Source organism: Chlamydotis macqueenii, chromosome 12 (genome assembly GCF_036417535.1).
Source record: "Chlamydotis macqueenii isolate bChlMac1 chromosome 12, bChlMac1.mat, whole genome shotgun sequence".
Classification (NCBI taxonomy): domain Eukaryota; kingdom Metazoa; phylum Chordata; class Aves; order Otidiformes; family Otididae; genus Chlamydotis; species Chlamydotis macqueenii.
This window is the reverse complement of record NC_141567.1, coordinates 22,331,935-22,351,286: the sequence shown is the minus strand read 5'-3', so window position 1 is coordinate 22,351,286 and position 19,352 is coordinate 22,331,935. Positions and strand designations below refer to the sequence as shown.

At 47.8% G+C, this 19,352-nt stretch overlaps 1 protein-coding gene across 2 annotated transcripts in view; it reads left to right on the top strand.

The window, feature by feature from the left end:
- Window positions 1-5,328: 5,328 nt before the first annotated feature.
- MYZAP (myocardial zonula adherens protein) overlaps window positions 5,329-19,352 on the top strand; it is a 46,009-nt gene continuing 31,985 nt past the window's right edge. The window contains exons 1-2 of one of the 2 annotated variants that reach the window (XM_086756976.1): window positions 5,329-5,492; window positions 11,283-11,372. In XM_086756976.1, the coding sequence (XP_086613102.1) occupies window positions 5,397-5,492; window positions 11,283-11,372 (186 nt within the window). In that variant the 5' untranslated portion in view covers window positions 5,329-5,396. The remainder of the gene's footprint in view (window positions 5,493-11,282; window positions 11,373-19,352) is intronic. The other variant, XM_086756977.1, reaches the window with a different exon arrangement.

Sequence of the window (19,352 nt, the reverse complement as noted above, 5' to 3'; positions counted from 1 at the left end):
CGGCCTTCCTTAAAATCTTAGCCATAATTTTTACTTCACGATAAATTGTTTTTTAACAATTTGAATCTGCAAATCATAGCTACCAGGTGTAATCCTCACTTCTCTAACTGCTAGGTGCACAAATTGTGTGGGGCTGTTCAGCCTGGGGAAGAGGAGGCTCCAAGGAGACCTTAGAGCGGCTTCCAGTACCTAACGGGCGCTACAGGAAAGATGTAGGGGAGAAGGTTGCTACAGGCCCTGCTAAAGACTAGCCTCAACCAGAAGATGGACTTTTAAGTAAAGCAACAATTAAAAGCAGAAAATATTCGAAGAAATATTTATTGCAACTCTAGTCTGTGACACTATGTTATCAGTAAAGATGAAATCATGTATTTGGCAGTGAACGATGAAATATTGCTCACGACAAGAACTGTACAGTATTATGTCTTGGTTTGTATATTGCCTATATGGAGACCTCCAAGTACCGAATTTGGGGGCTCAGTTTCTGATCGGCATCCCCAAACGAGCTGGTTTATGACCATCAGCAGGCAAAAAAATTTCCATGCTAGCTCTAATGCCCAAAAAAAGAGAGCTTGAGAGCCACACAATGCCGAGCTCAGTGTGTGTTTGTAGCATACAAGGGCGAAAGCTAGCAGAAAAAAAAGAACCAGCTCCGAGGAAAAACAGGTGATCGAGCCCGCAGGTCTTACACAGTCTGGCTCTGAAATATTTTACGTGCATCTGTCCATGTGATAATCTCTGCCATTAAATGGGTTTTGTGCCTGAGGGATGATGACGACAGAATCAACTTTGATCCCCCTGGAAAGGGAAGGCTATTAGAAGTTAATTATAACACCTCATTTTTGTAGCAATACAAATGGGACTTCATAACCTTAATGGCCACAGGTTGGAGTTCTTGTTCAATTTGTAACTCTGCAATTATTCCCAAATCCCACAGGGTTAATATTCCAGGTGATCAGGTCTTATTGGAACTTTTCTTCTTCCTCTGGTGTCTGTTGGCAGTTAGCCTGAAGACGGAGAGGAGGTTTTGATGAAAAACCCAGCCTTTTCTGGAGCCCACATGTAAGCAATTTGTTACGGAAAGACCAGGCCACGCTCTCCTGCAGGAATGATTTTATGATCTGCTGTTCTGTGGGGGCAGACCCGCTCCCTACTCCATGTATTGCGTACTCTGTTGCTCTTGTGACTAAGGGCTTTCCTACAAAGGTCTGCGGATTCTGTGACATCCTGTTTCACTTTTCCCAGAGCAAAATGATCTTTGGGGCTCCTGGGGAAAAAAACATGTCAGTGCTGGTGGTGGGGAACAGGGTGGTCTGCAAAAAAATGAAGGTGCCTACACTTTTAAATTTCTTGCAGTTTCTTTGTAGTTATATTATCTGTTTCACAACACTGTTGCCCCAGATATTAATGCTGTAGTGTCATCTTGTAATTAACCTGCCGTGCCTTCGGATCACTGCATTCACAAGGCGCTGGCAGGCTTTGAACTGAAAGCTCAGCATCCCGCTCCGATGATGTTCTGCCACCACGCTGTATGTTGTCTATGGGCAGTCTGTATGCCTGCGTACACCTTCTGTGTGGTCTGACCAACTGTAAAAATCAGCAGAATACTCTTGTTTCAGTCAAACTAATTCCCAAGTAGAGATTTACTTCCCATTCCCCAGTCCTGGTTCAGTAAGCTAGTGCCATGTCCAACCCACAGACAGCACGAAATGCTCCTACCAGCGTCCTGTGACCCAAAAGAGCTGTGAACTGCGGCAAAGCTACTGCAGGCTGTGGCAGACCCAGGAGGTCCCGGCAAACAGGGACAAGCTGAAGCTAAGCAGGCTTTTCTCCCTGGTCTCTCAGGGAGTGACTCTGTGGACTGTCTCTTCTTGGCTTAAGTCTCCATTGGGGGTGAGAGAGAGTGGCAAACATGGAATGATGAGCTGCAGCCAGAGATGCCCTTGACAAGGACAGATGCTGGGCATGAGCGCCCCTTTCAGAGCAGAGAAGAACTGTTGCTTGCTAGAAGCCTGTCACCTTTACCACTGTTGGTGAGGGGTCTGTCACATTGGGGCTGAAAAGAGAGTGGTCAGAGGTCCTGTCACAGGAGAGCTATCAAGAAAGCAAACCCACAATTCAAGGATCTCCTCAGTCCGTAGCTGTAGACATATCTTCATGTTTTACAGCCCTCATCGCTTGTCTTCCATGAGTTTATCCAGCTGCTTTTCACTTCTGCATTCCAGTCACGATCTTCTACACCTCTGCTGCCCATTCCCCACCACTTTTGTCCAAACTGAAGATCCCAAATCTGTTCACCCTGCCTTCATCCAAAAATAATATTGCTGCAACATCTTCTCTGGAGCCTCCTTTTTCCTACCTGGGGGTACCAGGTATCACTCAATACTAGTGGCCGGCTCCGTAATCCCTGTAGTGTATTGGAGCTTTGGGGATGGAGAAAGTTATTCCAAATGTTGCTTTCACGCAAAGGGAGCCATTTGGTTTATTTTTTTTTTTTTCAGTCTCACTTCTACATTTTCATCTCAGCTTTGGCAGATCTTAGAGATGCTAAGGTATCTTCAGATGTTTACTGTGCGCAGGGGCTGAAGATCCTGCCGGTGGGTGCACGGGACACAGCCAGCGAGCAAGGCAGACAACAAATCAGACTCCTTACTACACTTGCGCAGCTCGCTGGCAGGGGGGAGGGAAGGAGATGATTCAGAGAGTATCCAAAAAAAGCAGACTACTAAATGTGTTATTCTTTCTTGGAAATTTTAATTTGAGGATGTGCCCGAACGCAGAAGCAGCTCCTGTTCAAACAGCTGGTACATCAGGCAGACATGGCCCACTGCTATTTTCCAAGAAATGGGGAGTGCTGCTAAAACTGAGAAAACAATATTTGTATTTTCTTTGTATTATCCATGGACAAGTCTTTTCCTCATCTGCACCAGTAAGACTTCCATCAAAATTCTCAAAATTGACACAGACCTTGCAGATTCTCCCAGAGATCCGACTGTTGTGCCCGGCTCTCTCATGCTGTAGCACGCGGGAAGGGAGGTCCTTTCCCCTCGCCCGGCACAAGTCTTGTCTCTGTGCCTGATCTCAAAAAAGCAGCTCTCCTGTTTGTGCCCTGCACAAAGTGACGAGACAGCCTGCTTACACACCTTTTCCCAGAGGGGAATAAGTCCAGAGGGCACAACTTCTCACCTACCAGGGGAATCTCACGGGTACATGAACGCCTTCCCAGCTGAAGCCGCAAAGGCCACCGGGTGGCTGTATCAGAATTTCAATTGGGACATTTCTGCTCACCAGAATGACCAGGAACATGCGACGGCCGCTGCTGAGGGACAGCCCGGCGGGTGGGCGGTGCACCTGTGAAGGAACATGTTCCTGTTGTGGAAGACAAACCTATTCTCCACCTGCAGACCCGCCCTGAAAGCAGCATTACCACCGGGTGTTAGGCCAGTGGACGATTCATTCGGAAATGCAATTGTGTGCAAGACACCTTCCTACATACAAGAGAATCGTGTAACGTGCAGCCAGTTGAGAGAAATCCCCAAACAGGCGGTGTTCCATCTCCGTTGTTGTGGGCTCTATAACCTTCCCCAGGTGGAGAAGGGAATAGTAGCTGGGAAAAGAACAGAAAAGACGACGAATACTAAACACAGACCCCTCATCCATGCGTCTGGGCCTGGGCAACGCTTTCTTCCTCAGGTCCTTGTCGTGTTGGTAGCTCAGTGTCTTGCCCTGGGGACAGGGAACCGAGAGGTGGCAGAGAACAGACGCAGCATTGTACGCAGAGGGTGAGGCACGGGCAGCTCCGTGCCGCTTCCATTTTTCCAATGCAAATCCCTTCCCTCTGGACTCAGGAACCAGCACATGGCCAGAGCAGCGTGACGGTTCACGGTGTAACGGGCAAGGGCGCTGTGTAGCCACAACTGTGCTTCATCGTGGTCTTAATTATTTCAGGGTAGTTACATGGAGATGGGATAACCTGTTTCAGAAATGGCATTACAGGTATTTGTTCTGCCATTTAGAATCACAGCATGGTTTGGGTGGGAAGGGACCTTCAAAGCCCATCCAGTCCAACCCCCCTGCCAGGAGCAGGGACATCTCCAACCAGATCAGGTTGCTCAGAGCCCTGGCCAACCTGGCCTGGAACGTTTCCAGGGATGGGGCATCCACCGCCTCTCTGGGCAACCTGGGCCAGTGCTCCACCACCCTCAGTGTAAGAAATTTTTTCCTAGTATCTAATGTGAATCTGCCTCCCTTTATTTTGAAACCATCACCCCTCGTCCTGTTACCACAGGCCTTGCTGAAGAGTTTCTCCCCACCTTTCCTGCAGCCCCCTTTAGGCACTGGGAGGCCGCTCTAAGGTCTCCCCGGAGCCTCCTCTTCTCCAGGCTGAACAGCCCCAGCTCTCCCAGCCTGGCCTCACAGCACAGCTGCTCCAGCCCTCTGGTCATCTGCGTGGCCTCTGGACTCACTCCAACAGCTCCCACATCCTTCTGATGTTGGGGGCTCCAGAACTGGACACAGTACTCCAGGTGGGGTCTCACCAGGGCAGAGTAGAGGGGGAGAATCCCCTCCCTCGACCTGCTGGCCACGCTTCTCTTGATGCAGCCCAGGATGCGGTTGGCCTTCTGGGCCGCAAGGGCGCATTGCCTGCTCATGTTGAGCTTCTCGTCCACCAGCACTCCCAAGTCCTTCTCCTCAGGGCTGCTCTCAATCCATTCTCTGCCCAGCCTGGATTTGTGCCTGGGATTGCCCTGACCCAGGTGCAGGACCTTGCACTTGGCCTGGTTGAACTTCATGAGGTTGGCACGGGCCCACCTCTCCAGCCTGTCCAGGTCCCTCTGGATGGCATCCCTCCCCTCCAGCGTGTCGACGGCACCACACAGCTTGGTGTCGTTGGCGAACTTGCTGAGGGTGCACTCTATCCCACTGTCCGTGTCCTGACAAAGATGTTGAACAGGGCCGGGCCCTGTTCTTTCCTTCAAACAGCAACGTCTCCTTTGCTTGTGGCTCCGCTGATCACCAAGGAAGGTACTGCAGGCTTGCAGATGACGGGGCGCGTGTGTGCGTACCCCGGCCTGCGTCCAGCGGCGCAGGGTCACCACCATCCCTCGCCCGGGATCCCGCAGGAGCTGAGCGCCGAGGTCCGGGCCGGCGACCCGGCTCAGGGGGCAGCGCACCGGGCCCGGGCCCGGGCCCGCCTCCGCCCGCGGCCTCTGGCACCTCTGCAGCCCGGGCGCTCCCACTCGCGTCCCGCGCGGCGCGGACTTCGTGCCTGTCCCGGGGGAGGGGCGCGGCTCCAGCCCGCCCCCCGCGGCCGCCCGCGGCCATGTGCGCGGGGGCGGAGCGGCGGCGCCGGCCCGGGGCAGCCGCAGTCCGCTCCCGCCCGGCGGCCCGCGGGGATGCTGCGCTACGGCTCGGGGGTCACCGCCGCCACCACCACCACCACCACCACCCCCCGCCGCCCGCCCGGGGACGGCGGCCGCGCCCGGCGGAAGGTGCGCGGGGCCGCGCGGGGGGCGGCGGGCGGGAAGCGGAGCGGGGCCGTTCTTTGCGGGGCGAAGCGGCGGTTTGACCTCCCCCCCACCCCCTCCCCGCCCCCCCCCTTGCCGCTTGCCTGCGGAGCGCTTGTTTGCGGTGCGTTCGGGTGAAGCGCGCGGTGCGGGAGGACTCCCCGCGTTCGGAAGCCGGGAGCCTGGCGGGTGTCCGGCTGCCCTCCCGGGAACCCGCGGGGACGGTGTGCTGCGGCTGGAGCCTTCCTCACCCCCCACCCCAAATCCCCTCCCCGAAACGCACCTCGGTGCCCACAGCTGAGAACTTGCCCTCGTGGAAACTCATCGCAGTGATTTCGGGGGCAACCGTCATTTACTTTTAGAATCGCTTCCTCAAGCATAGAAACGCCGTTTATGGATGTTTTTTTTATTTTATTTTTTTTTTTTTTAATTTTCCTAAACGAGATAAATAATAATGGTGTTGGGAAATGCTTCTCCAAAGTCATTACAGCCCTGGCAGGCAGGGCAGGAGTGTCCCCGCAGCCACCTGCCTTCAGCGGCCCCTCTTTGCCGCCGGACCCGCACCGCTGTCCCGGTGGGCGCGCGTCCCGCGTGCGGAGAAACAAATCACGAGCTGGTCCTGGCGAAGAAGCGCGATCGTGCCATCGCGATGCTTCTTCAGCTACTTGGTGATGGTTTTGACGCTTCAAAAGTATGAATTCAGAATCGAAACAATGAAGAATGTCGCGTTGCCGTGTTTTACGTGACAACGTGAGAGTCAGAAAAAAAACCCTGTCCCTAAAAAAAATTAAATCACTTATGTATGTGGAAAAAATTAAGGTGACTTGGAAATCATACTGATGTTCCCTACATGTCCTCCGGGTTCCCATTGAGCTTTCCTGTCTTAGTATTTCTTGAAGAAGTTAAAGCTAAGAGAATTTGTGTTTAAGTGATAATTTTCTTCTCATCCCTGTGATATATTTGCCAAGGACAATACAAAATGAACTGGATTTGATACGTACTCTTAAGGGAACTGGTAAAAAACTAATTAGCAAATAAAACCCACTGGGAAGCTGCTGTTCCTTTTTTTTTTTTTTTTTTGGTGAAATGTGACTCCCTTACCATGAGTTGCCAAAAGAAGGAAGGAAGACAGAATAACCGCTGGTTAAATGAAAGATGCCTGCCACATTCCTGTGTGCCTGTGGTCACAGGAAAAGTGCCCTTTAATCGTGTGGGGAATCTCATAGCAGAGATTTCATAAAGGGAGCAGGCTTGTCAACAGATAAATGACCAAAGAAAGTACTTTCTGCTTTGCTTTTTAGGACTGACTGAAATTTTCTGCTTTCACCTTCAACAGTCTAAAACTAACACTGGGTCTTAGGCAAAGGGAGTGATTTTTGCCCATTAGCAGAAAGTTACCCAACGAACGTGTTATCTCCAAACCATTTCCTCGTCAGACATTAGAGAGGTCAACAATATTAAATTCTGGTGACGTTCACTCCAGTGTTGATTTGAACCTAGATCAATATTGAACCACATCTTCCCTCTGGGGACACTGTGGAAGTCTTGGAATGGGACTGGTAGGACAGCTTGTATTTTTCTGTTGCTGTACGGGTAACTTTGGTTATTCTATAAAACATTGCTTGTTATTTTAATGCTAGCTCTGTCATTGTTTCAGTACACAGATAAGGGTGATCAGTGCCTTTCTGGGTGCTTTCTTTCCAGAAGGGGGAGAAGAGGCAGAAGGACGTTGCTAGAGCTGAATCTGTCGTCTGTCTCTGTGTTCAGTTGCACCCTAGTGATCCAAGTAGGATGGTAAATACAACTGCGGATTGTGGATCTGGGCCATGAATTCTTCACATTTTGAACTCACTCAGATTGGCTTTTTTTCTGAGCTGCCATACTGCAGTAGCTCCCATCTGTGCTGTCCCGCTCGCCTCTTGGAATTTTGGTAAAACCACATGGCTTCACCTCTCAGTTCCCATTGCACGCGGCAAAGTTTTCCTGTCCGGTGCTGTGCCAGGCTGAAGCTGTCTGTCTTTGTTTCCCTGTCCATCACAGATGATGTCAGACGAGCTTTGGAAATACTCCTCCTGGTTTGTTGGTGTCAGAAAGCCAGGAGCAAACATAAAATGTTGGCGCAATTAAGATGACTTACATTGTTGACTTGCCAAAGATACAGATGCTGCAAATCAACCCCAGATCTCATTGTCTGGAAAACCTGGTGCTTGGTGGTTCTTCTGCCCAATATTTCTTTTTGAGAGTTACGCTCACAAAGTTTCAGTGTCAATGACGTAAAGGTAGGGTGGAAGCCGTGTCTCTCCCTGTTTTTCCTCACTTTGTCTGTCAGGCAGCAGTTGAAGGAACTCTCATCACAGCCCGTTCCCTGCCAGGGGGGTTCTCCTTCATTCTCCTCCCCGCTTTCTCTCTGCATAACCCAATTTGTTTCTGGAAATTGCTCCTTCTTCCTCAGTTGCACATTACTCTGCTGCTGTTTGGCAGGGAGTGGAGGAAATCCTGTTAGGATTTCACTTCCATGTTAAGGAATCCCTGCAGCAGTGTTTCGCTGCGATTTCCAGGTGAGCCTGCCCGTTCATTCGGTCGAGTCAGCTTGCCGACGAGCGGTGCGGTGCGTTGTTTCTGCAGGAAGCACTGCATGGCAGGAACGGTGTAGGTGCAGCGTTCACAATTGCTGCTGGAGGTCAGAGGAAAAAGCAGTGCCTGCTTTTCCCTTCCAATCTCTACAGTGTTCTTGCATTTTAAGGGGTTGGTCTGTAGTCCTGTCCTGCGGTAGAGTGCGTCGTCTGCGGCCCGGGAGGAGCAGGAGTGAATGGTCGCTTTATGCGTTTGCCGCTGTTTCCCCAGGGATGCTGAGGAAGTTCCTCCTGTTATAAACCATAGCAAGAGCACAGCCCGCGTGAGTCTGTCCCAGCGAGGAACTGGGTGGTGCTGTGCCGCTGCTGTACAAGCCTCCCCGGCCGTGACTTGGGGCTGAAATCCTGAGCCGGCTGCCGATGGCACCCTCTGTGCCAACAGCCTGCAAAGTACAGCGTTAAAACTTCCTTTTTGTGTCAGAAATACTGCCAAAAATATGATACTGATTTGAGGCATTTTAAGAGTAAGGAGCTAGTGTGGAAATGAGGAAGTGGGATGGCAGAAAAAGTGATTTGGAGGGTAACAGAGAAGGCAGTCTAAAAAGAAAAGGGCAAGAAAAACGGTTTACCTGACAACCCTTTGTGCAGTGGTTTTAGTCTCAACAAATTACTGTTACTAATTCATATTTCCAGCCTGGCTGTTACGATTTGACTGCCGTCCGTACCGGGCTTCTGTGGTTTCCTCCACAGTGACCCTGTAATACACCCATTGCTTCCCGTGACGGGCGGTGGTGATTCGCTCACTGGCGTACAGGTGCGGAGATAATTACTGATTTACAATCACTGCACTCTGAAGTATGTTGGCTATGATTAGCCCCACACTGACTAACAGGCAAGGCATTTGCCAGCTTCAGAGAATCATAACGCAACTCCGCGTCTCCTGACTTTGAGTTGCGGGTCGCTATCTGTCTCTGTTTATTTGAGGATTTTTCATGTTTTCTCCTAGCAATCCCCTCATTCCTTTTAGTCTGGTTTTCCTTCATTCGAAGTCGCTGTATGAAAAAGTTGGCCTTGTCGATCGCTTCCTGCACGCCCAGCACAAATGCGTTTCTCTTTCCTGTTTACGGGCCGGGCCCGTGCTTTGTTTGCCGCCGTGGAGGAATGCCAGGCTCCTGTTTCCCTCCTTGTCGTAAACAGGCGTGTTTCAGGAGGAAAGAGCCGTGCCGCGCTCCTGGGAAGAAAGAGCAGGGGGAAATGGAAATGCAATAGGTGAGAGAAGGTGGTGTCAATTAATTCCCTTACGAATTCGGTGTCAAAAGCCAATGTGCAAGGATTCATCATTTTAAAATGCATTTCATTGTTTCAGAATTCTTTAGCAAATATGAAAGCATAACCCACTTTTATACTAACTTTGGGGGGGTTTATGTCACTTTCTCTGTGGCTTCTTGTTCTAGATTTGCTAGCGTGCGGCTGGACGATGAATTAACGGTGAGGAGCCCACTGCACAAACAGTAGCCTCCACAGATGTGTCTAAAGAGTAGGTTTTATTTCACCTTGATCTTATTATAGACTATTTTTTTTTCTTTCTTTCCTTCTTCTTTATAATACACAGCTCACAGGATTTATAGGAACTCTGTGTGTAACTCAGGACACTGTTCCTTCTTGGCAGAAGGCCTTGCAGACCTGGAAGACCAGACTGAGGGAGGAAGATGGAAGGCAATACGAAGTAGCACTTTGAAATACGGTCGACAGCGTAGCGGTAGTCTAGACGCTGTTGGTTTGTCGTTTCAACAGGTTTAAAGAAAGGCTGGAAGAAAAACAGTCAAGTTGCAGCAGATATTTGCAGGTAGTTCTTCCAATTGCTTTTGCTTGGGAAGAAGAATAAGTTAAGGCTTTGTTTGACAAAGGAAGCAGGGAAAACAGGAATCCTTGTGGTGATGCTGAGTAGCGGTGCTCTGAGGAGGCTGTGCGGAAAGTGAAGTCAGGTTAGCGTAACTGCTATGAGAGACAGTTGGAAGAAGTGAATTAGAGAAAGGTAACATTTGGGGTCTGTGAAAAGGGCTTTGCTGCTGTGCTCTGAATGCCTGTGAGCAGAACAGCATTGTCACGTTTAAGGCAAAAAGAAGTGCAAATAGTAATGACCAAGACATGAGCTGTGAGCTCGGGCGAGTGCCATGGCAAGGAGGATCTCAGAGAGAAGGTAAACGTTCAGCGTGACTGGAGGTAAGTAGGCAGGAGGTGAAATTAGAGAGATCTAGGTTGGATGAGATGCTGGGCTGTAGAACAGTGGTGATGGCCCTCAGTAATCGTGAAAGAGGTGTCTTAGACATTTTGAGGAAGAGCTTTAAGAGCCCGGTTTGTTGTCAACAGGCAGCTGGGATTTCACGGGGAGGTAAGGTGCAGCTTCACATTTGGACAGACCAGTTTCTCCTTTCATCATTTGCTATGCTCTGTTTGGTTCTTGCAGTTGTTTTCCACAAAAATGTCTCATGAATAGGACCAAGACGGAAAGTCTTAACCACGTGTCCTGTATGAAATGCGTGGCTTTAAAAGCATCTCTTAGCCCAAAGCAAGGCAAACTGCAACCGGAGCTAGAAAGGTATCAGCCCTGTTGGCCTTTCCTCAGCAAGAGAATGGCTTTTCTGAAAGCAGAGAGGAAACAATACCTCTTCAATTTTTTTTTTTAAGCATTTTGAAGCTTACTTTTTACAAATGTGTGTGTGTCAGGTTTCAGTAATACTCCTGTTCACATTCGGTGGAATTGCAGTACTGAGGTATCCTTGGATCCAACACCGGGATATACACTGAACAGAAAACAGGCATTCACTCCAGAATACACTTCTTGCTTCTAAATAATCCCTTTGGAAGATTTAAAGTATGCAAACAAAACAGAAACCAGAAAATTGTGGTCATTGTTCTTTTATCTCGGCTCTCAATGTCACTTATGAGTACGTAAGAACATGTTGTTGATTGAAATGGATTTTTGCTATGTCAGGTATGTAATTACGGGGATGCCCTTGAATTATTTCTTGCCAGCTAAAAACCTCTCCTACTTTTGAAAAATAATCTTGTGTCAGCTATGTGGCAAAAGGTAGAAAATACTAAATTAAAACTTGAATGTTAGTATAGTTCATTCGGTAAAGTAAGTTACTAATTTTTTGTAACACTTAAATCTAAAAGCAAACCTTTGTTTTTCTTTCAGATGAATGTCTGTAGGTTACGCTTAACAGTGCCACCCGATGAAGGCTCGCAGCCTGAACAGGGAGCAAAGGAACCCGAAAGAAAGAAAACCGTAAGTTTTAAGAATCAAAGTTAAATTCCTTATAAACAAGGAGTAAATTTTGCTGTCGTCAGAACCTGCCATTCGAGTCTCAAGCCCAGTCATCCCGGAGGAGTGCAGAGTGTGTGGAGGCTGAGCAGGGCAGCGGCGAGCTTTGAGCCCGCGCCTTGGCGCTGAGGGCTGTGAGACAGGACAGCGGCAGAGGAGCAGCGCAGACCATAGGTGCCTTCAGGACTTGAGTATTTAATGTTTAGAAAGAGTAGGAAACTGCTGTGGAGAGCAGGGTCTTGCATTAAACAGGAGCCGGATCCTCACCTGAGGGGATTTTGTGTTTCCTGTAGGCTTAGCAGTGAAGTTTCGAGCCTTACTGTCTAAGGAGCCGACTTGCCTGGGACTTGGATGCTTTGCTGTGTCAGCTAATTTTGGTAACGGGTGATGCACTAAGAGGAAATACAAAATAAAGGATTCAAGATTGTTCTGCAGTGAAAGTGATGTGAAGGTCTGTGCATGGAAGGGTTCAGAAGGGCAGTTTGTTTGCACAAGCGAATGGCGTGCACACACACACACAGTCTTACAGCTGCTTTAGTGCTGAGCTTGTTTTTTAAGAGCTGTTTCAGAGCAATAGATTGTGTTTAATTTGTTTTAAGGATGGAGACTAAAAACGGAAGCTGGAAAGGCTCCGCAAGTTCACCACAGTTACACTTCGGCAAACCAAAACCAAACAAAAGTTGGCTGAGTTGACCAGACCCAGTGTCTGAACAGCAAGACGACACTAGGAAGCAAAAGTACAATAGGATTTATTTGAAATAATTTCTCAGTGGTACTCTGAAGCAAAAGTAACAGTAAAATGACTCAGAAAGACAAACATTTTAAAGCAATAAAAGTAAACGCAAAGTAAAATGCTCGAGATAAAGATTCCTTATCAGGTATTTCTTGTGCTCAGCTGTTCACACGCTGCTCGGGCAGAGCCGTAGGTCCTTGAGGATGGACAGATGTTACTTACGGAGTGGATGAGAGAGGCCTTAACGCAAACTGAATCGAGGCCACCATTAAATAGTGATAATTCGTTTTGCACAGCTGTGTTTAGTTGTAGCGCTTAAGAGTATTTCCCCCGCCGCTGACTCCGTTGGTCTCGGTCAGCTTGGGTCTGATGGCAGGAACCCCCAGACTGGCCTAAGTGTACGGGCCCACTGCCCGAAGGGTCGTGCGGGTTTGGTGTTGGGGAGGATGGGCACTGACTCACGGCTGACTCACCTCCCTGTGCTGACTGGTGTAATAACAAGGCAGAAGTGTGAACGAGGAGGGCTTGGAGAATTCGTAGTGACTTCCTGATGGGACCGTTTTTTTTTCTCTGTGGAACCTTGGATTTAATGAGAGCTGTATTTCCCCCGTAACACGAGTAAAGGCGAGAGGGTTTTGTATCAGAGAATGTCGAGGAGAGGATATGAAAGGTAATAAATACGTTATTGGGGTCGTCTGACGCTCCAGTATATTGCACCGTGACTTTTAAGAGATGGGTTCTTTTTAGTCGAGACCAAAAAAAATGGCATGTAATTTAATTATTGTATGTCCTGAGAATGTTTTCTAAACTTTCTCATTTTAAAGACTTTCAGAAAGCACAGATACAGCCTTCAGAGCTAGATGGGATCTTATCAATTAAAAACCACAGAATAATTGTGCCATCTACTTGTGGTTCATGGTCTTTGTGTAATTAAAAAAATAGCCCTACATATTGTATAGTCATAGCGTATGGAAGAAGCTACAAAAAAATCATTGATCACAAAGAGTTTTTTCCTCCTGTCTCTAAACCAGGACAGTAATTACCTGTAGGTTTGTATTGTCCATGTAATGTGTTGCTTTCTGTATTTAATTGGTGGTACAGTAACTTGTAGCACACACAGGGCTCTTGATTAGTCAGGCCGCAATACTTGTATCTTCCTGCAAAATTTAAGCTTTTTTTTTTTAAAAAAAGTATCTCCTAAAAGCAGTGATCAGATTGCTCTGCTGATCCACCCCTGTTCAGCTGACTCAATGTCAATGAAACTGCTGAGAGTGCTGCGAGAATAACAGGTTTTACAAACGCCGGGTAATCCTCACGCTCTTGGAAACAGAGAGAATAGTGAGAAATGAGGGAACTGCTCCGTTTTCTGCCGTGCACTGTACAATTTAAGGTAAAAAAAACACAGCTTCACCAAGAATCGACTTCAACAGCAGGTCTCTTGTTGGAGCTGGAGTGCTGTCCTTAAATGCTGAGTAAAAGAAAATGGGAACATGGAAGATGCTTTTGGTATTTTAGGTATCTTGGTGTGACTGATGGCAACGACGTGCAGGGGTGGTGGGTGGGACTGGACAGGTTTTGCTGGCGTGCCTGGCTGCCCGGCGCTCTCCTGGCTGGGCAGGAGAAGGGAGACAGGCTCTTCCCTGCTCTGCCCGCCGCCGCGGAGAGCGGAGACCTTGCTGTGCCAAAGCGAGTGCCAGGAAGCTATAAATATCCCACGGCGTGACTTCTGGTGCTAGTCACCCCTTCAGCGCTTTCACGGGACGGAGGTGATTTTGAGCTGCCCGGATGTGACATGGTGATGGCTGCCTGGCTGCTCGTCACTTTCTGTACCGTTCTGGGGCCGCTAAGAGACCTTCAGTCGCACAATCAGCTCCTGAACTGCGTGGGAGCTCTTGCTAGCGCTGGTCCTCCCAATAGCGTGTTCTGGAGCTTGGTGTCAGATCAGAACCCGCCCTTTATTGTTACGTTAGCTGTTTGCCTAGCCTTTTTCCTTACATTACAGAAAACACGAGCTGTATTTCATTAAATCTGTATCAGTGTGTTAAGTTTCTAGACTGATTTTTTTCATTGCTATACATCCATGAAATCAAAACGAGCCAGTCTAAGAGATTAAAGCAGAGTGATGGAGCTGGGCAGCCTTGCTGGAACAGAATTGCTGCGGGCGTGACTGGAGCGGGATGGCCTCTCCCCGTCTCCCGTGGAAGGCTGGCAGATGGGACATGGGCAGGAGATGATCTCAAAACCAGAACAGGGGGTGTGAGCTTGTGCTCCAGCGCGTCAGGCTGGATTTTTCTATATTCGTATTTAGGCCACGGCACCTTGAAAGGAGCGTAGATGAGAACTGAAGTCACAAGTAGAGGCTGGTTGGGTTGCTTTTTACGAGCGCAAAGCTAGATATCTCTGAATTGTTAGAGCTTTAAGAGGAGCGAATCCGCAACAACCCTGACTTTGTTCCGTTGCTTCTGTCAGTGCTGGACAATGGATGTCAGTCCTGTGAGGCTGTTTACTGCCCACGAAGTACAAAGGAGTACTGTGCTCGTCGGATTGTATGCAAAATCTGCCTGTCCTAAAGCCGCCTTGTCTTGCGTAATAAAGGGCTACCAGGCAATTGTGTTGTCCCTGCTTGAGATCGGGCTTATTTTTAGCCCTCGGTCCCTTTCTTCACTGTCATGGCTAAATTTGGAAGTGTCATTGGAAGCTGCAGCTAGGAGTTTGAGGGCAGAACATGGAGATATGTACAGACAGATTTTTCTCTTTCATTGGGACGCGTGGACAAGAGAACGAACATGAGATAACGCTCTCAAAATTTGTGTCACTTTCCTGTCTTTGTGGCTTTCAGCAGAGTTTGAGTGGTGTTTAGTCTTAAACTCTGCTTGGTGCTTTGGCTGTGTATATCCTCAGACTCCTTAATTTTCTTACGTTTTTAACGCATCGCAACCAAGAGGTGAAACTCTTTTTGCTTCCTAAGCAGGAACTAATTACTAATTAAGCAGCACCTTCATTAAAACCAGCGCTACGCCACAGAAAGGATTCCACTGACTTCTGTCAAATACGGCTGTGTTTGTTGTGTCTTATTTTCCGACTGTTCTGCTTATGGATTTCAGTGATCAGATATGACTTTGTGTAATGGCTGTCACTTCTATTTTTTTGAGATGGACACCTAAACTCTGCATTTCCAGGAGTTTAAAAGTTGGAATGTGTTAAACAATGCTTCTCTATTTAGCGCCATGAATTTAAGAACACTCATGTCTGTATCTTGGCATGTTTTCCCTATTTTAATACTGTTTATATAAACATGAATTTCATGGGCTGTAGAGGAACATGAAGAAACATAAAACCATAGCTACCTTTTGTCAGAGCGCAGTAGCTTCCCTTGGTGAGCTCAGGATTATGAATTTGGCATTTTACCAAACAGACAATACGTAACCTAAGTAACACTGTCAACGTTCTCGGTCCTTGTGTAACTAGCGAACAAGCCAAAGATAACTGGGTATTTCAGAAACCTCTGGAATGTGGTAGCTGGGGAAAAGATAAAGCCTCACTTAACTGATATAGTTCTGGTTAAAAGAAGAGTTTTTAGGTGTTGTAGGTAAACAGAGGATCTTGATGTAGAAAGATTTTAAGACCGTATGAGTTCTAAACCAAGAGTTGTGCTAATTGTTACATGAGATGTCCTTTTTCCTCAAAATGAGATACTCTTCTGTGCTCCTGCTTCCAGTTTGGGGCAGGGAGAAAGTCTGCAGTATGGGGATATCTGACTTTGATTTCAAATACTGATGGAGATAGATGAGGAGGCAAATCACCCTCGGTGTGATTCACATAATACAATAGAAAAAGCAGCTAACAGCTCACACTGAGGGTTTGTTTTTGTAGCGTCTTTGCTGCCCCTGTTTTCTGCTGCTTGTGCCACCTCCTCGGACGGACACATAAACAGGATGCATGGCAATTACCAAGACTTTCGCAACCCTGGGGTGGAGGCTTCTGTTTTAAATATGTATTAATGAGGTACACGCGGCCTGCGTTTCTTTAGTACCCGCTGCGTGGTCACGCCACCTGCAACACGACTTGCTGCAACAGAGGGAGCGCGTTCCTGCCGTCGCGTACCTCAGTGTGCCGCATTCCTGCTGTTACCTTGGACTGCCTGCCCTATAACTGGCTGCAGGCACGAGGAAAGATTCACAAACTGCTTAAGCTAAGTCTGCCTTTTCAGATCAGCAGCTCACGTTAGAAGGGATTTTGAGCACAATTTGGGGCAACAATGGCGCTTGTTCCAGCGCAGCAAGTGCACAGGCTGGTGGGGAGCGAGAGCTTCCCCGTACGCTGGAGCTGGCTGGTATTTTGACCCTAAACAGCAAGGGTTAACTGATCTAACAAAGCCTCCCATCTTCAAGCACTCTTGTGGTTAGCGTTACAGTATTTACTTGCTTGTATTTACATACTCTGTTATCACCACTGAGATGCCTCCCTGCAGATCAGCGTGGAGACGGGTGGGGACCTTCTCAGAAAAATATCTGAGCTCTGAGAAAACAATGAAAAGCATTTGACTTAAAAAACATTGTGTGGTCCTTGGGGATGTGGAAAATCCAGGATTTGTAGAAGAGGAAACATGGGAGAGAGAGGACGTGACGGAGGACAAGCAGAAAAGGAAAAGAACGCTGAAGGGAGAAAAATAAACAGAGGTGGGTGGAAGTAGCTGGAGAGAGGAGACGAACTGGCAGAAAGTGTACTCAGTGTGTACTTAGTGAGCAGTTCTGTGGAGTTCAGCAAGGCCTCCTTTAGAGGAAAAGGTGTTTTTAAAAAAAATAGTCAACAAGCAAAGCAACCCATCCACCTCTCAGCCCTCCCTGAGCAAAGTTTTCTGGCTGTTACCCTTCCTCTAAGCGCGGGCTGCATCAGGTGAGCCACTTTTGTCCGGGCAGGTGCTGAACCTTGAAACAAGGGGTTACAGAGGGGAAATTAAGTTACCAACCAGAGGAAAGGTGGAGTAGAAGTTAAGTGTAGCTGGAGTAGAACAGCAAGGAAAAAGATGAAAGAAACACGAGAGCGGTTATTTGTATAGCTGTCGGTTCACACAGCTTCAGGTCAAGCAGGAACCGTACTGAAGTGTTACCAGGTGCTCGCCTGGGGGTTGCGATATGAAGGAGGAGTGAGGAGGGAGTAAAAGCAGTATCCTATATTTTAAGTAGCGGTAGTAGAATGGGAACACTCAACAGATGATGCAGATTTGTTTCATCTTCTGACAGAGGAGCGGCAAAGACTTGTGCAAAGACAGACAACAGGCAGGTTTAGCGTTGTTGCAGGAGACGTGTAACCAGTCCAGCTTTCTGCGTACGCAGTCCTGCACGTGCTTCCTGTTAGGATGGAAATGTAAGGTGGTTTGTCTGTGAAATAGCCAAGTGCCGTGGGGTATTCTCCATTGCAAACCCCTTGGTCTGAATTTGTAGGTCTGTCTTAGAGCGGAAAGAAAAATCCTTCACAGCATTGCTTAGGAATGTGTTTATAATATTCTAAAATAAGGAACTCTCTCATGATTTTCATACAGAACTCTGCAAACAGCACTTTAAACAATTCTGCTAATGTCTGGGAGGCACAAAGGATCTTGGTAGTTGCTGGTATTCAGCTGTTGGCCTCATAAAAAATGAATGATCATGGGTAAAGGGTATGGATTTGTGAATTCAGCGTCTGGCGCCTTGGTAACCTCTAAACAATCCAAGTGATTATTCATCTGGTTATCAGGAAGATGGAGACCTGTGTGTAATCCCTTTATCCAGATGCAGGGGAGGGGCTGCGATGAAACTTTATCAAAAGGAACTGTACCACCCTGGAAGCAAACACTCACAAGAAGGCTTTGAGTCACGTCCCCATTTAGTTTCTATATTTTCTCTACTCTCAAAAAATCGGATGTGGGGTTTTTGTTTGTACGCATCCAAACAGCAAAGCAGAACCCCCAGTAACACATAGTTATGAAACTTCTGATTATCAGGATATGAAGCTTTGCCTAGAATGTTTTCAACGTCAAAATGATATCATGTATAGGTAGGGCTGGTTGCCCAGTATTTTCTCATCGAGCTTTCGTTTTAAATGATGGCTTGCAGCTTTGGTGTTCTTTGCCCAAAACATTCTTTATCAGGTGTCTGCTCCGTGACGGTTCCTCTCGCAGCCCTGCACGCACACACCCAGAGCTTCAGCAAAATGGTTAAGCTATTGCTGACACGGTGAAGGAAAATGGGTAGGATTTACAACGCTGAGAAAATCTGTCGTTGCCATGCAGGAGGGACGCAATGTAAAACAAATGGCTGTCTTTACCTGTTCTTCCTAACGCCAGTAGGTTTCCCTGTTCATTTTCCCCCTACCCAAAGAAGTATTTATTTGTACGTTGCCCCCATGTTTGTGTTAGTTTGGCTGCTAAAAACCAAAAGTGCTGCTGCCTTAGACTGCAGATCCTGTCGTCACCGTGCGTCATGGTAGGACCAGAGATTCCCTAGAGTGCTGCTGCGTATGGGTGCCAGATGCTGAGCTTCATCTCTTCCCGTTTCTGTTTGGTGTCAGAGAGATATTGAGACGCTGCTTGGACTCTTAATTTAGTAAAGAATCTCAAAGTTTGTTGGGTGTCATACAGTGTAATTACTGAACAACAAACCAAAACCAAACACATCCTAAGGTCGATGCAGCGAACACTCTCAAACTCGCCCACATCCTGGTGTAGCTACTGTGGGAAAGAACGCTCAGGAAAATTACCTGTAACTGACTTGTCCCCAGCACCGGCCTGTAAAGGACAGCGTGCAAAGCTTAGCAGTGACAGGTGTGTTTCTAAGGTGATCTCTTTCTAACTTTCTGTTCAGAAATAGTCACTGATTTTAGGTTGCTAGTTTGCAAATATTCAAAGTCAGGGAAGAATATTTTCCCCCTTCTTTTTAAAAAGCCGTAATGTAGATGTCTAAGGCCGTTGCTTACATTTTTTTGTAATCAAGAAGAGAAAGGAGCCCTGGAGAGTGACTGATCGCAGATGATGGCTGCAGAGGGCCGTTTCTCCGGGTTGGTTAGAGGGGAGGCCAGGTGAGTAGTGGGGTCAAGTCGTTATGTCTCACCTTGCAGATATTTATTTACATGCTGAGGGAAACGGTTCCTTCTGTTTGTGTGATGACTTTTCTTACTCAGTGAGGATGAATAAGAGGAGTCTGTTGCAAAGAGTGCCTTAAAGACAGACGTAA